The sequence below is a fragment of the Atractosteus spatula genome, chromosome 27 (assembly GCF_055471065.1).
Source record: "Atractosteus spatula isolate fAtrSpa1 chromosome 27, fAtrSpa1.hap1, whole genome shotgun sequence".
Taxonomy (NCBI): Eukaryota; Metazoa; Chordata; class Actinopteri; order Semionotiformes; family Lepisosteidae; genus Atractosteus; species Atractosteus spatula.
This window is the reverse complement of record NC_142732.1, coordinates 11,088,149-11,104,659: the sequence shown is the minus strand read 5'-3', so window position 1 is coordinate 11,104,659 and position 16,511 is coordinate 11,088,149. Positions and strand designations below refer to the sequence as shown.

The 16,511-nt window shown below is 50.4% G+C and overlaps 2 protein-coding genes across 2 annotated transcripts; one reads left to right on the top strand and one right to left on the bottom strand.

The window, feature by feature from the left end:
- Positions 1–94: 94 nt before the first annotated feature.
- Positions 95–8,896, bottom strand: tekt1 (tektin 1). The gene is made up of 9 exons (XM_088907159.1): positions 8,657–8,896; positions 8,021–8,365; positions 6,202–6,455; positions 5,918–6,083; positions 4,964–5,092; positions 4,068–4,211; positions 2,788–3,010; positions 1,805–2,001; positions 95–1,250 (listed from the first exon to the last, which is right to left on the bottom strand). The coding sequence occupies exons 3-9, from the start codon at positions 6,389–6,391 to the stop codon at positions 1,091–1,093; spliced, it is 1,209 nt and encodes a 402-aa protein (XP_088763285.1). The 5' UTR covers positions 6,392–6,455; positions 8,021–8,365; positions 8,657–8,896; the 3' UTR covers positions 95–1,090.
- A 383-nt stretch (positions 8,897–9,279) lies between these two features.
- On the top strand, positions 9,280–15,435 carry slc25a1a (solute carrier family 25 member 1a). Its single transcript, XM_088907157.1, has 9 exons — positions 9,280–9,558; positions 10,197–10,304; positions 10,914–11,013; positions 11,652–11,790; positions 12,135–12,219; positions 13,436–13,540; positions 13,805–13,920; positions 14,017–14,090; positions 14,680–15,435. The coding sequence occupies exons 1-9, from the start codon at positions 9,312–9,314 to the stop codon at positions 14,792–14,794; spliced, it is 1,089 nt and encodes a 362-aa protein (XP_088763283.1). The 5' UTR covers positions 9,280–9,311; the 3' UTR covers positions 14,795–15,435.
- The last annotated feature ends 1,076 nt before the right edge of the window (positions 15,436–16,511 follow it).

The window sequence follows — 16,511 nt, the reverse complement described above, 5'->3', positions numbered from 1 at the left end:
CCACTGTGGCGCTGAGCTGGTCGACTGGCACACTGGAAGGATGTTGAATAGAATAAGTAAATAAAAGGTGTAAATGAGGACCCATTGAGAATGATTTTAGCACCAAAAGATTTTATTTTCATATCTATTGTACATCAGTCACTTTGGGGGGTGGCAGAGGTTGGTGATGCAACAGGGGTCCCACTGTTCCTCAGTATGAAACAGGGTCATTTGGTGACTAAAGGTCACCAACAGGCTGCTTTATACAGGCCCAGGTACTCTGGTTTAAGTGGTACTATTGTGATTAAGCGAAGGAGAGGAAATAATTTCTGAACAGAATAGATTCACATGGCTGGCAAGACCAGTTAATTCTCAAATTTATGTTTCTGGTCCTGAAAATATACTGATTTTATTTATAAGGCTATATTTACGCCATTATGACATTAAGTCTCAGCTTACCAGTATGATAAAAAAACCTCAGTCCTGCACAGTGACCTCACACAGCCTGGTTTGGGGAAAATAGACCAGAATGATTTTTTACTAAAAAGGAACAATGAATTGACATATGTTCATAGAAAATGTTTCTTTGTAGAAAAGATATAGCAAACAACAGTCATGATCGGTGTTTCCCCTTCTCAGACTGTAATCGAGGGATTCTCCACAAGCACGTACTGTAACACACGTGATCTGGATTTTGTGAGTCAGAAGAAGCAAGTTTATTTTTGTTTTGTCTGCTGGACTCTTTTAAAATTTACGATCCAAGACATAAAACACTTTTTGTTCTCATTATATCCAAAGCCTACCACTGGCAGTTCCAATGCACATTAAAGTCTTTGCAGCTGAAAAGGGGGAGTGTGGAGTGTCAGGGTTTCAGCTTCAGTGCGCAATGACCTGACTGGTCCTGATTTTAAAGACAGATTTTATACTAAAATACACACTTCTCTCCATGCCATATTACAAATTAGGGCATGCTGAATGTTATGAGCAATGCACAAGCTATGTTTCAGATTCAGAGAGGTGTTGGGGGTGGGACTAAAGGCGGTGAACTGGAGCCCTGTTGCAGTCTGTGCAGGTGACCCCAGAAATGACCCCAGGGGTGACCCCAGCCCCGTCAGAAGTGGTGGAAGGCGATAGGCTGGCGGAGCTGTGTGCACACCACCTCATCGATGTACACCGTCCGTGCCTTCACCTCGATCTCCTCTTCCAGGGACAGCTGACTGCGGGTGAGCGCCCTCATCTCGGCCTCCGCCAGCGCCAGGGTCTCGCTGAGCCTGAGGAGGGAAAGAGGAGGACATTCGAGCAGGAGCTGGCCAGCAGAGGCAGCGAGGTTCCTATAGGCTTCCATGCGCTTCAAAGCCAAACAAATAGCAGAGCAATCATGTGGAAGTCACACTTAGGGCATCCAGTTTTTTGCTTTTCAACGGTTATTCATCCCTGAATCCTTGTGAAAGGAAAAGTTTTCAGAATTGCCTGGATTTTGGATGCTTTCAATAAATTCTAAAAACTTTTAATATTGCACTTTTATTTCCACGCAAAGCTAGTCTGGACTGGAGACACTTGTCTGGAGCAAGACGATAACAAACTCGTCAACGATGTATTTTGGAATAGGTCTGTGTCTGAAAGCTTTCCTCTGGATTGTCCAGTGATCAAAACAGGTCCAGGACTCTCATCATTCTAGCTTGTCTTTCTATCCCTTGACTGGGAAAATACCATCAGAAATCCAGCCTTTCAGAGCACTGGCTTGATTCGACGGAATGCGCACAGAAACGAATCAAACGTGGCTCGGGGTGCCGTCCCATCAGCTTTCCCGTGGAGCTCCCCTCACCTCTCAATGGTCCCAGTGATCTCCTGGACCTCGTGTAGCAGCCGGGCCTGGGCCGGGTCGTGGCAGAGCTCCACGTTGGGTCGTTGTGAGCGGGCCTGCAGCCGTGTCTGGGCCAGCTTCAGGGGGCCCTCCTTCTCAGCGATGGCCTGCTTCAGAGCAGCGATGTTCCTCTCCTGACTGCTGATCTCCTCCATCACCTTCCAGACAGAAGGACACTCTGCTGTAGCCCAGCTTCCGAAGAAACAATGTCATTCCCAGCCTGAGCTCGGAATGAACTCTCTGCATAATCAGCACACTCTCCACCACAATATTCATCCATCCGACACTGTGGCCGGTGTGACACCTCAGTCTTATTCCACTCTTCTGTACTATTTCTGACTCCTTCCAGGATCGGAGCTCTTCCTTCCCCCTGTCTTCCACTCACACACCGCTCATTCTGACTCACTGCACTGCCCACTGTTCCAGTCAGCACACACAGCCTCTCGCTCTCCATCTTCAACAATCTCCAGGCACTGAAGTATTTAACTAGGCAACACTGTCGCCCATCTCCAGGCACTGAAATATTTAAATAGACAACATAGCTCTATCTTCACTAACCCAGCTGATCCTGTCTAGCCAGGGCTACCTCTCTGTAACAGACACTTGCAGCCCTGACACACCAGCGGGAGTGTTATAATTTTTTTTTTCATTATTCACAACACTACCATATTTAAGGGAAAGCAGTATATTTTCTAGATCTCTACCTAGAGACACTACAGCTGTAAACCCTACAGATCTGTAGTTTTGCAGGTGGCTTTGGGGTCCATTCTCATCCTGTGCAACTAGTTTTTGACCAGGTGTTATGAAGAACCTCAAGTGAAGAAAATGCCATAAAAACCTGTTTTGAATGAGAGTTTATAAGAACTAAAAAAAGTGCAGGGCGATTTTCAGACTGTTGTGACTTTGCTGCAGTTCAGCTCATCAGCCAGGTGTGTGTGGCGTACCTTGGCCAGGTGTTCCTCCAGGTGGCTCTTGGCGCTCTTGGTCTCTCTCACACGAATCTGCAGGGCACTGCTCACAGCCTGGTGCTGCTTGGAGAGGTCCTCTGCTGTCTGCTCCAGCAGGCTGTCGATCAGGGTCCGCAGTGACAGGGAGTTGTTCTTCTGCTTGTCTGCCTTCACAATGTTGAGGTTGGAGAAGTCCTCCCACTCCCCAGGAGTCACAGCTCTGCACACCAGAGAGCAACATAACATCGTCACGCACACAACCGGCTTTCTCAGAACAACAACAACAACATCATCACACACACAACTGGCTTTCTCAGAACAACAACGACATCACACACACAACTGGCTTTCTCAGAACAACAACAACATCATCACACACACAACCGGCTTTCTCATAACAACAACGACATCACACACACAACTGGCTTTCTCATAACAACAACGACATCACACACACAACCGGCTTTCTCAGAACAACAACAACATCATCACACACACAACTGGCTTTCTCAGAACAACAACGACATCACACACACAACCGGCTTTCTCAGAACAACAACAACAACGTCACACACACAACCAGCTTTCTCAGAACAACAACAACAACGTCACACACCCAACTGGCTTTCTCAGAACAACAACGACATCACACACACAACTGGCTTTCTCAGAACAACAACATTGTCACACACACAGCCGGCTTTCTCAGAACAACCACATCGTCACACACACAAACTGGCTTTCTCAGAACAACAACGACATCACACATGCAACCAGCTTTCTCAGAACAACAACAACTTCACACACACAACCAGCTTTCTCAGAAAAACCACATCGTCACACACACAACTGGTTTTCTCAGAACAACAACAACATCACACACATCACCAGCTTTCTCAGAACAACAACAACGTCACACACACAACTGGCTTTCTCAGAACAACAACGACATCACACACACAACTGGCTTTCTCAGAACAACAACGACATCACACACACAACCGGCATTCTCAGAACAACAACCACATCACACACACAACTGGCTTTCTCAGAACAACAACGTCACACACACAACTGGCTTTCTCAGAACAACAACATCATCACACACACCACCAGCTTTCATGGTGCAATATCAGCTGTTCCCAGGGCATTGGCCTTTGAGGGCTTGCAAGGCCCCATGACATCCGCACAGCTGCATCTGCGACACACAGCTCTCCCTCTGCGTGTCCCAGCCTTCCAGCTGCAACGGCAGGACGCCTGCGTGCAGAAGTTCTTACCCCTGTGCAGTGCTGCTGGGCCCAGGGCTGTAGTGGATCTCGGGAGAGTTGCTGGTCAGTACTGCACAGTGGTCGTCGATTCTCTCTGCCTGGAACTTGTCCCGCAGGTCTTTCTCCAGGTAATATTTGGCCGACCGGTTCAGTCTGGAGCACATGGAGAGAGTGACACTTTAAAAATCAACCTGGTTCATGGTTATGGAGAAAAATGAAGTCGCTGCAGACCAGTAAGTAAGACATAAATCATCAAGATCTGAATTAAAGAAGCTCAGAGGAGTGGACCTTAGTAGCAGTGGCACAGGCCACTGTCAGACAGGTCACTATTTCCAGAACAGAACGCCAGTAATAAGGAGATTAAAAGGGAAGTGCTGTCCCAACAAAATAAATCCATTGATTTCATAGAAGAGTTTTACAAATTTTGAATTAAGCAAGAAATCGTTAACTTTGTGAAAGTACTGTAAGTCGCCATGTTGTTGCAAACCCCTGGTCTCGCAACGGGCGAGAGCAAGAGTTCCCACAAACTGTGACGTGATCCAGCCCTTCCTGCTCACTAGTCACCGTCATGACTCATGTAATGTGATCTAGACCGAGTAAGTACAGGCTGTGCAGCAGACGTTTCACAGCAGACATGTTCCAATGTGATCTGCACGCAGAGTTAACAAGTAAGTTGTATTCATCAACAAAAGTGTCTCCGTGTCGATATTTCTATTCTACAGAATATGGCACTGTGCATACCTGGAAATTTCGTCTAAATTGTGATGTCAATTGGAGGCTTTACATGTTACTGTGTATATCTTACTGTTATCAATGCTGATTCTAAGGCTGAAATATAAAAATAGAGTTGCAGTTCCCTTTTAAGACAGGTAGGTTGGTACCTCTCTGTGCCCAAGTACCCCCACCTGATCTGCTCGTTGGTCTGCTCCAGCGTGCGCTTCAGTAGCGAGGTCACACCCTCGATGACCTCCAGCTCCTTGATGAGTTCCCGCTCCACCTCGTCGTGCACCAGGTCAATCCCCACGCGGCTCTCTCTGTCCCAGTGCCAGACACAGGCCGTCAGTCACGCCGGCAGGCCACAGGCCGCCGCCTCCCACACCCACGTGTCACTTCCTGTCCCACCCCACCCCACAGCCCTGACGAAGCAGGGAGACGCACAGCAGAGTCCTTCCTGATGTGCCCCTGCTTGGGGAGAGGCAGCATAGCCCCCTGGCTGGAACCAGTACCGTCATTATTCAGATTGATCCTTAACAGCTTTACTGACCCTCTTCTGAAAATACTTTAGCAAGCAAGCATTAAGCAAGAGCTGGAAACAATACCTGCACTGCAATGGGAGAGCTAAGGCAGTACACAGTACTCCAGGGTCTTTGTTATGGTGACAATCATTGTACAAAAGGTACACTCACGCATTTATTAGTCATTTCAAAGGGCAGCAGCATGTTTAATATATTATAGTATAAATGTATTATCTTAGGCTCTATAACTGGAAATAATAAATAACATTACCTACATCTAATTTTTGGAGAAGGTGTTGGGTTTTTTAGTCGGTGTCAGGTTGCAGGGTAAGAAGAGACAAAAATCCTCACACTCCTGGCAGAAGCAGCGCTGTAGCTGAGTGGACTAAGCCAAGAGGCCTGACTGTCCAGTCTGCTGTCCTGCAGGTTTTCTATGTTTCTTAAAATCACAAGCGTCTGAAGAACTAGGAAAGGCTTCAACTTGTCCAGTTAAGCACATAATGAGTTCTATAAGTGAATTAACTGCTCAGGTGGAAGAAACACCAGACACCTCCCCGGCCTTGCAGGACAGGAATTGTGCACCCCTCTTGGCCCGCCCAGGAGGTGGTGCTGTGCGGCCCTCACCTCTCAGCCAGGCACTGTTGTGTGACTCTCAGCGGCTCAGCGCAGCTCTCCAGAGCTTTCTCCAGCCGCGTCTTGTAGGTCAGCAGCATGTCGATCTCCTTCACCAGCTCGGCGAGTTTGGTGTCCAGCTCCTGCTTCCAGAACTTAATGTCCTTGATCCTCTGCTCTGAAACACGGGGGGCGGGTCAGTGCCGAATTGCCCCGGGGCTGTCCGCGACTGGCAGCCGCCATCTCAGCGAGGCAGGCTGGCCAACAGTGCCATCACTGCGCGGCGGCTGTCTTACCCAGTTTCTTGGTGACGTCCTCCTGGGCGCGGCGCGTGGCCTTCTCCGTTTCCTCCACCAGCCTCTGGCTCTCTGCGGAGAGCCGCTCGGACCGCGAGCGCTCGGCCTCCGCGCTGCTGTAGCGCATCTGATTGGCCAGCTGCCATTCCGGGGGCAGGAACTTCGGGGGGAGCTGGATCAGCTTGGACATCACGCCTGCTGAATCTGCCTGCCAGTGACCGAGCTGTGAAACTGTCCACAGGCCAGTGCCCCAGCTGGACAGAGGACAGAGAGCAGACAGTGTAAAACTGTCCACAGGCCAGTGCCCCAGCTGGACAGAGGACAGAGAGTGTGAAACTGTCCACAGGCCAGTGATCCAGCTGGACAGAGGACAGAGAGCAGACAGTGTGAAACTGTCCACAGGCCAGTTCCCCAGCTGGACAGAGGACAGAAAGCAGAGAGTGTGAAACTGTCCACAGGCCAGTGATCCAGCTGGACAGAGGACAGAGAGCAGACAGCCTGAAACTGTCCACAGGCCAGTGCCCCAGCTGGACAGAGGACAGAGAGCAGAGAGTGTGAAACTGTCCACAGGTCAGTGATCCAGCTGGACAGAGGACAGAGAGCAGACAGTGTGAATGTCCACAGGCCAGTGATCCACCTGGACAGAGGACAGGGAGCAGAGAGTGTGAAACTGTCCACAGGTCAGTGATCCAGCTAGACAGATGACAGAGAGCAGACAGTGTGAAACTGTCCACAGGCCAGTGCCCCAGCTGGACAGAGAGCAGACAGTGTGAAACTGTCCACAGGCCAGTGCCCAAGATGGACAAAGGACAGAGAGCAGACAGTGTCAAATTGTCCACAATTCTACCTATAGAGTCACACTGTCAAGAGTGTCTTAATGCATCTTCTCTTGAGTGATACTTCTTATACTGCTTCCAGACTGTCTTAACCCATCCATCGTCTTTGAACTTCATTTTCCCGTTCAGAGTCCTGGGAGAGCTGGAGCCCATCCCAGCAAGCACTGGGCGCAAGGCAGGACACACCCTGGACTGGACAGCAGTCCATCAGCTATGTTAATGTTAACAGCATTTACACGCATTAGACTTTTTAATACTACATACATATTAGTTACTGTGTTAGCTGTGTTGTCAAGCTCAAGAGAAGTCACTGTGCACTTTCCTGCACGAACCAGCAGGAGCAATGTAATACTCAATCAGTACTGAATCAGTATATTCAGACACAGATAAGGATATATGACAGAACCCTTCTTGGATAGTAAATATAAAATAATATTTGACTTAAATGTATTATTGACATTCTGATGTTAAATTTGACTAACTCGGTTATTTTATGAGATTACACATGTAATTTATATTGTATACTGTATATGAACTAAACGTAAATAATGTATATGTGAACTAAACATTCCTTATTCCCCTGCTACTGAATTGTACATCCTATCACCGCAGAATAAATGCTGTCCTACTGCAGAGGAACGTTTTGGACATAAAGTACTTGATTGTTATAGACTACCTAAGTCTGAAAGGTGACTCCCAAGTACAAATAATCTAGAAATTAAATAAAATCAAATGTTATGGAAGAGGCAGAAGTCTCGCACGTTTTAAAAGCACTTAAGAGCGACAAATCTAGTTACAAAAGCACAAAAACAAAATGTCGAACACAACTTAAAATTAAACACACCAGTTCGAGAAATGACTGAAACCAGCAACGAAAGCCATATCCAACAAGGGGCTTAAAAAACTTCAAAAACACTTAACGAACTGAGTGGATGTGCTCAATTTCCCGCAGTTGTTGTTTTTGTGACGAACTTTTCACTTACAGTAATTCCGCAAGCGTCTCTCCCGGCGCCTCACGGCGGAGCAGTCCAGGTGATCAACAGACTGTCACCATAGCAACTCACAAGCCTTAAGGAATAGCAACGGTAGTTAGGGGCGGAGCCTATGATGCACATGACCTCAGCAACAGTGGGCGTGGCGCAAGGCGCGGCAGTCTCACAGCTCTTGGGTCCCACAGCACCTTCTCTGTGAAGTTCACATGTTTTGAAAGCACTATATGGGTTTCCTTCGTCTACTCCGGTTTCCTCGCACACTGCAATGTCTGTCTAGGTGAATGGAGCTGTCTGCATTAGCCCTTGCGTGTGCCCTGTGCAAAGGACTCTGATTCCCTAAGGAAAAAAACAGTGAAAATGGGAGAGTGATCTAAAATGCAGAACCATAAACATAATGGACGTTTGACTTTACAAATCAGTCCATAGTACTTTTAAAAAAAGAGGAATTGTTTGAAATCACAGGAAGTCCTACATGCCTGTAACTGGGTGACCGCAAGTTACAGACTCGTGGACATGTGTCTGATTTTCTGTTCTATTCAAATGAAATGAGAACTACAGCAATCTGTAATAAAAGAGACAACATCGACTCGTTGTGATATGTTTTCATTGGCCTGGCGATGCTTTTACCACCGTCCACACGGTGACAACCACGTCTCGCACAGCTCGGAATCGGAATATTCTGCTCCATCAGTGTGCCGCGAGTGGGCTGCCATCGCGCTAGCCCTCGCCTCACCGCTCGTCCCATCCTCCTCGCCCAATCGCAAACGTGCAGTCGCCACAACTGGGCCAATGACGGCTGAGAGCTTCCCCGGGTATCTCCCCGCATCTCTGCGCGATCTGCAGCGCTTCCCCGCCATGTTCCCACTCGGCCCACGACCCAACCCGCCGCACCGCTTCCTGCTTCCGCAGCCAATCAGCGAGAAGGCGACTTCCCAAACCAGCCAATCAGAGCCCGACTCCACCCCACCAGCCAATCAAAAGGCGGAGCAGCGGGGGCGGCGACACGCCCCCCCGCCGGCTGGCTCGGCCCCGGGTTATTAATATTTAAAGAGTACAGACGCTTGAATTATGAAAATTACCTGCGTGGCCAATGGGAGTTGGGGGTTCCCGGTGCAGTCCGTGGTTTCCTTGATTCAATATTCATGACTGGTAGCGAGCTTTATTATTGCTGTCTTCTGTCTGTGGTTTCCTCCTGAAATCGGATGGATGCTAAGCAAAACTGAGAAGCAGTAAATTCGCGGCACATAATTTCAGATACACACGCGGGTGCGTTTTTGTCAGCATGTCGTCTTTACTAAAACCCTTCACAGTGTCAGAAGGACCCTGCAGCTTGAGGAGGGGGTGCCCGCAGCTGTCCCCCCCGGCTCTCACCCCGAGTCCAGCCCGGGACTGGTGTGCTGGGACTGGGGCAGGGGCGGCTGGCAGCCCCGCCCGGGTGTGTGGTCCCTGTCCGGGGGGCAGGAGGGCGCTGTCGGCCGCCGCTGTCGGAGGGAGAAAGGTGACCCACCCGGGGAAAGCGATTCTAGCAGGTAACCCCGTGTCCACGCCGCCTACCCACTCGGAAGATTTTTCAGATTCTTCTGTTTTTTGTTATAACCCATCTGGCGAATCTCGTTGTTGATGAATCTTCTTTTGACCTTTTTTAAACGACGTTCAGAGATATTTTTAACAAATAACTGGGCTCTTGTTCTGGTATCTGGCGACTCATATTGTATACATTTAGGTATCTTTACCTGCCACAGTAAGTTCATAGCGTGTTAAGGGGCATTTGATTTCACTGTACATTTTTAAAGACAGTTATTTTCATTCATTCTGCGTCAGCTGTCACGCATCCTTTTGTTTTAGCGGCAGTATTATAGCCAAACCCGACTCGAACCTCTTGTGTCGCTCCCGCCCCTCCTCACGCACAGCGCCCTCTGCCGTCGGCCCCCGTCAGAGACTTCTGCCTGAGGGCCCAGGGGCGGCTAGAGATGACGTCACCCGCGAGGACAGGATGCAGAACCAACCTAACCAGAGCTAGCAGACCCTGCGACTCTGAGTTAGTGTACGGAGGGTGTATCTTTCTCTCCAGCCTGGCTCGCTCAGCTCAGGCAGAGGCTGGTCTCAGGGCCTGCAGGTGATGCCCGGGCACCATGGCCCACGCGCCTCTCTTTGTGTCTGTTCCCAGGCGGCATCGCGGGCGGCATCGAGATCTGCATCACCTTCCCCACGGAGTACGTCAAGACTCAGCTGCAGCTGGACGAGAGGGCCAACCCCCCGCGCTACCGGGGCATCGGTGAGGGGGAGGGGGGCACGGCAGGGTCCGAGAGTGGAGTAACCAGTACCTGGGGGAGCCCTTCACAGGACGAATCCCAGGGGATCTGGGCTCTGGGCAGCATGTTCCAGACACCCACAACCCTTTGTGTAAAGTAAGCTCTCCTGTCTTCAGTCCTGCACGGCAGGGTACCCCAGGTGAATAATAATAATTCCTTACGCTTATATAGCGCTTTTCTGGACACTCCACTCAAAGCGCTTTACAGGTAATGAAAGGTGGCTGTGCAGGACTGGTGCACTGGGAGCCTGAACCAGTGTCTCTGTGTACTGCTCTGAGCTTCTCTATCAGCTGCAGCCTGGCTGTAGACCAGGGCCCCCTGCTGGTTGCCTGCTTAGAAAAACAAATCTTTGTCCAGCTCTGGTGCTGGAGATTCCTGACAGCCAACCAGGAATTGATGAGGGATCTTTGATTCCTCCTATAGGGGGAGCTGTGTGGCGGGATGTTCCCTGGTTGGGTCACTGACAAAGGTCCTAGCAGGATATGTGCTGGAAGGTGTTAGGAGTGTGTTTGAAGGGGTGTGGGGTTTTTTTTGGAGGTGCTGTCCCTGACACTGTGCCTGTGCTCCTGTAGGGGACTGTGTGAGACTAACAGTGCAGGACCACGGGCTCAGAGGGCTGTACCGGGGGCTCAGCTCGCTGCTGTACGGCTCCATCCCCAAGTCAGCCGTCCGGTAAGACACGCCGAGGGGCCAGGGGTCACGTCCCGCCACGCAGGCCTGCGGTGAAGATAATACTGCTGATATCATACAGGCCTGCTCTAATGATAATGCTGCTGATATCATACAGGCCTGCTCTAATGATAATACTGCTGATATAATACAGGACTGCAGTAATAATGCTGCTGATATCATACAGGCCTGCTCTAATGATAGTACTGCTGATATTATACAGGAATGCAGTAATAATACTGCTGATATCATACAGGCCTGCTCTAATACTAATACTGCTGATATTATACAGGACTGCAGTAATTACTCTGCTAATATTATACAGGAATGCGGTAATAATACTCCTGATATTATACGGGACTGCATTAATAATACTAATAATATTGTACAGACCTGTGATAATACTAATGATATTAAACCTGCCTGTGGTAATAATAATAATAGCATTAGATAGATAATCCTCACAATATTATACAGGGCTGCTACAATAATTATGTTATATATATCATAGCACCTTTCGTTGTAAAGGCCCAAAACTCTGAAGGAAGGGGAGAAAAAGGTTTAAAAGCAGGAGAGCTCCCCAGGATCCGAGTCTAGGGAAGGGAGTTACGTGTGTGTGTGTGTGTGTGCGCCCCCTGCAGGTTTGGCACCTTCGAGCTGGTCAGTAACCCCATGCGCGACGCGGCGGGGCGGCTGGACAGCTCACGCAGCCTGCTGTGTGGGCTGGCGGCGGGGGTGGCCGAGGCCGTGCTGGTCGTGTGCCCCATGGAGACCATCAAGGTGAGTCCCGGGACAGGGCGCGCGGGGGGACTGGGCGTGGGCGCTGCTCGGGCGCTGCTGTCCGACTGCTGGTGTAGGAGGCCCTCGTGGGTAGCACATAGCTAATTGGTCTGACGCTAATCAGCGTCAGCTCTGGCCGTTCATCCTTGACACACACACATCCCTTTCGAAAAGAGGAGTCTCCTCTTTTCCCTGCTGCCCTCCTCCTGTCTGCGTTGCTCTGGAGCTCCTGCAGGAGGCCATCGGGGTGACCCAGCCAGCACCTCCCACACTGTCCTGCTCCGGGCTGTCCGTGTGGGTCCGTGCTGTCCGGAGTCGGCTCCTGACTGCTCTGTGCCCCGCAGGTGAAGTTCATCCACGACCAGTGCTCCTCCAGACCGCGCTACAGGGGGTTCTTCCACGGCATCCGGGAGATCATCCGGGACCAGGGTGAGTGTGGGGCACTTGAGTCGGGGTTCGGCACCCCTCTGTCCGCAGCGGAGGCGAGCTTGTCCCTGGACTTCCAGCTCGAGCAGTGGTTTGGATGTGGAAGAGTGTTTAGCAGAATCAGGAACCTGAGCTGGTTTCCATTCTCCTGCCTGGACCTGACAGACTGGTGTCACAGTGTCGCTGAATTGACCAGTGCAGCGCGGGTGCAGATTTAAAAAAATGAAATGCTGTTTCAGTGTTGCGAACTGAAAATTATGCATCTCTGAGCCTAAAACAGCCTAATTGAGACATTTGTCCACCCACTGCCATGCTTGAGAGTCACTGTGCAGCACGTTGTCTGGTTAATGACTCGATTATAAACGCATCGATTCAACAATATATTAAGAATAGATCAGATCATTTCTGAGGTTTTTTGGCAGCCACTGACCTTGGTGGTTGACCTGGTCATTATGGCATTAAAGTGTTAAACTGATCCTAGGAGTGCTGTCTGTCTGGTTCACTATTGCGACAGGTGGTTTGGAGACTAATCCCAGCTGTTGACATAATTTCTTGCATTAGGAATCCGTCTTTTCGCATACCCCAGCTTGCTCTCCATGAGACACAGACACACAGACAGGGAGAGAAGCTTGGGTTCAGAGCGCAGGGTCAGCCATTGTACAGTGCCCCTGGAGCAGTTGGGGTTAAGGGCTTTGCTCAGGGGCCCAATGAAGTAGGATTCCTCTGCCTGCTGCGGGATTTGAACTGGCAACCTTTCAGTCACAGGCGCAGATCCTTAGCCACAGAGCCACCGCTCCACCCCTGGGTGTTGGTGGCCCAGGAGGGGGAACTCTCCCACCTGGAGCAGAATTTGCAGATCAATGTCAAACCAGGGCCCTGACTGCTTAGTCCCGAAAAATCCCACAGCACCATTTTTAGGAGTGGGGGTGGTCACCCCAGGGTTCCGATTAAACATCACTGGGCACGTACAGTCAGGGATCACTAGAGCCCCCCCCTTTATGCAGCCGGTGAAGCAGTTTTATTGCCCTGCAGCTGATCTTTAGTGTTGAATGAAGTGCATCCTCTGGTGTAAGGGAAGTGCTCTGAGGTCCTTTGGGATGAACAGCACTACACAGCTGTAGTGAAAGTAATTGAACAAATTGACAGAGATCGAACACGAGAGGGTTTGGCCGCCTGCAGCTGTTTGCAGCCTCGGTCCCAAGCCTGTGTTCTGCTGCAGGACTCCGGGGGACCTACCAGGGACTGACGGCCACAGTGCTCAAACAGGGGTCCAACCAGGCCATCCGCTTCTACGTCATGACCTCACTGCGCAACTGGTACAAAGGTAAGGGAGCGGCTGACCTCTCCTGCGGAGATCCAGTCCGGCAGGAAGCAGAAATCCAGCAGGAGCTCCAGCCTTTCCAGAGCCCGTCTGAGCCGAGCCGGACCTGAGACTGAACCGTTCATTCCTGTCTTTCTTAGGGTTACTGTGTCTTGTGTGGTGTCTGTTATTGGGGGGGGGGGAGACTGGGACTTTGGGGAGTGAGATCAGCCCGTCTGTCACGCCCCCATGCCCAACCCAGTAAGCCACAGCGGGTCTGTCTCCTAGGCGATGACCCCTGCCGGGAGATGCACCCCCTGGTGACGGCGGTGTTTGGGGCCGCGGCGGGAGCGGCCAGCGTCTTCGGAAACACGCCCCTGGACGTGGTGAAGACGCGGATGCAGGTGTGTGAAGCCGCGGCCCCTCACTGGTGTTTTGGTCTTTGACCGAACTGGGTCCGTGCGCCCAAGGGCTCTGACTGGGTGCTGCTGTGTCTGCAGGGCTTGGAGGCTCACCGCTACAGGAGCACAGTGGACTGCGCCTACCAGATCCTTCGCAACGAGGGGCCGCAGGCGTGAGTATCTGCTCTGTAGCACACTGGGGGGAAAAGCAGCGTCCTTCGGATGAGACGTAAAACCGAGGTCCTGACTCTCTGTGGTCATTAATCCCAGGGCGTTTCTCGAAAAGAGAAGGAGTGTCACCCCATTGGCCTTTACCAATCATGGCCTCCTAATAATCCCCATCTCTGACCAGTACACTCCCCACTGAGAGCTGGTGTGTGGGGAGTGTACTGGCGCATCATCCAGGTGGGGCTGCACACTGGTGGTGGTGGAGGGGATCCCCATTACCTGTAAAGAGCTTTGAGTGGATTGTCCAGAAAAGCGCTGTATAAGTACAAAGAATTAATATTATCATCTGCACCAACCTGGGGCTACTGTGTGCCAAGAGGGCACTAGAATTATTCCCAAGATCACCACTGAGAGCCCAGCAGTACTCACTATCCGTGTGCTGCAGTTGGTTTTTCAGCAATTCGACTGTCAGCATAGCAAGAGGACGGGTGTGTGATGAATCTGGCTTGAATGGTTTTAAATACAGTATCTGCCTCCGCCCAGCCACGCCAGCCCCTCTCCCTTCGCCCCCTGAGTCACTGTCGCCACCTGCAGGTTCTACAAGGGCACGGTGCCGCGGCTGGGCCGCGTCTGCCTCGACGTGGCCATCGTCTTCGTCATCTACGAGGAGGTGGTGAAGCTGCTGAACGGCGTCTGGAAGACGGACTGAGGAGCCCAGCCCGCCAGCACCCCCTGCTGGATGCGGACAACATTGCCACCACCGTCATCAGCAGTTTCCTCGGAAAGCATCGCTTCAAAGTCTCTCACCATCTCAGATTGAATTGGTTATGTTGCGTTGCAGTTCCAGGGCCTGACACCTGCTACAGGCTCCTGCCCCAGTGTTTGGTTTGAATAGCGGTGGATATACTGTGCTGGTGGAGACTGGAGGAAGTAGTCAGTTCGTATTGGTAACCCAGTAGGGGGCGCTCTCCTGTTGGAAACAGGTAAAAAGCGCCATTGTTGTGGTCTGTAGAAATCTGCTTTGACACTTGTAGAAGCTGTGCTCATTAAACGCTCCACCGTCTCAGACTGGGAGCTGCTGGGTGCAGAAATACTTTGACTGGTTTCTCTGGCTTCTGCACGTCTTGCCTTAAACACAGCTGTCCCGAGTCCATTTCTGTGCGTTTCAAGACTCTCTGCTGTTCCCCCCTGTTCTTGAGACATTCGTTCAGGCCCGTCAGGAGTGGGGCTCCCCTACTGCAGACGTGGGGGTGCAGGAGAGCTGGAGCAGACGCCCTGAGCTGTACCACCCTGTGCCCACTCCTACATCTCTGTGCCAAGGCCTTGTTGAGCTTGTTGAACCAGCCTGCTGTCAGACTGTGTCTGTTCTGCTAACACTGCGTTACAAATTCATAATAAACTGAGCTGTTGTTTTAAATGTGTTTGGTGTCACTGGTGAAACGTTGCTTATGTCGGAACTTGTCACCCACGCTCGTTTTTTGACTGGGCACCAGTTTTCCTTGCTCCATGGTTCGGCTGCCACAACATGTGTTTTTAATTAACCAAACACACTCGCCAAAGTCACCGGTATATATACAGCCTTCTTTAGCTGAAGTAGAGATGGGGTTAAATCCATCTTGTCAGAAGACCTTTAGTCCAGTGGCTCACACTGGCCCTCACTTTGCAATTGCAGTACACAGGCTTGTCCAGTAGGTGGCACTCCAATGACATCGGTGTGCACTTGAGATCAACCATTAATCAGCACAGGGACAGCAGCCAACCTCTGTACACACATACATAGGCCTGTGCTGTATGTGTGTGTTCACAGGAAAGTCAGTCTCACTGAAATGAGTCTGCGTTCATTAATTTCAAGGGCTCTTAGCAGTAGGGTGCAAGGTCAGTGCCATTTCAGATCGTATTTTGCTTGTACTTGTTGGACTGGTTGGCTGGTTGGATAGACCCCAACACTAGACATATTTGTACGCAGTCCTGATTGAAGTCTATGAAAGTATTGCATAGAGTTTTCAAATACCATGAGCTATTTGCTACAGAAATATGCCATGTTTGTTTAGTCATCCAAAAAAATGCCTCCAACCCCATTGTGTTCTGTGTTTGTGATTATTTAGTGTTACAGAATTAAACGTATTTTTTCTGCATTCACTGCATATTTTTTAACAGATGTGCGGACATTCAGGTCTAGAGTTACATAGCCCACTTGTCCTGGAAACGGCCCCGAGGCTCAGTGACAGTGAGACAGTCAACCCCTCCTGCCTCTGAGCAAGATAGACCCCCCTTTCCCACGAGGAGACCTTCAAGCCTGCCTTCTCCCCTTATTAACTCCACCTCTGATTAAAGCCAGCGTACCTTTCCTTGCCAAAAAAGATATCAAAACCTTTTAAACATCTGTTCATTTAACTGTGATTATTCCTCCTTCTATAATTATAATA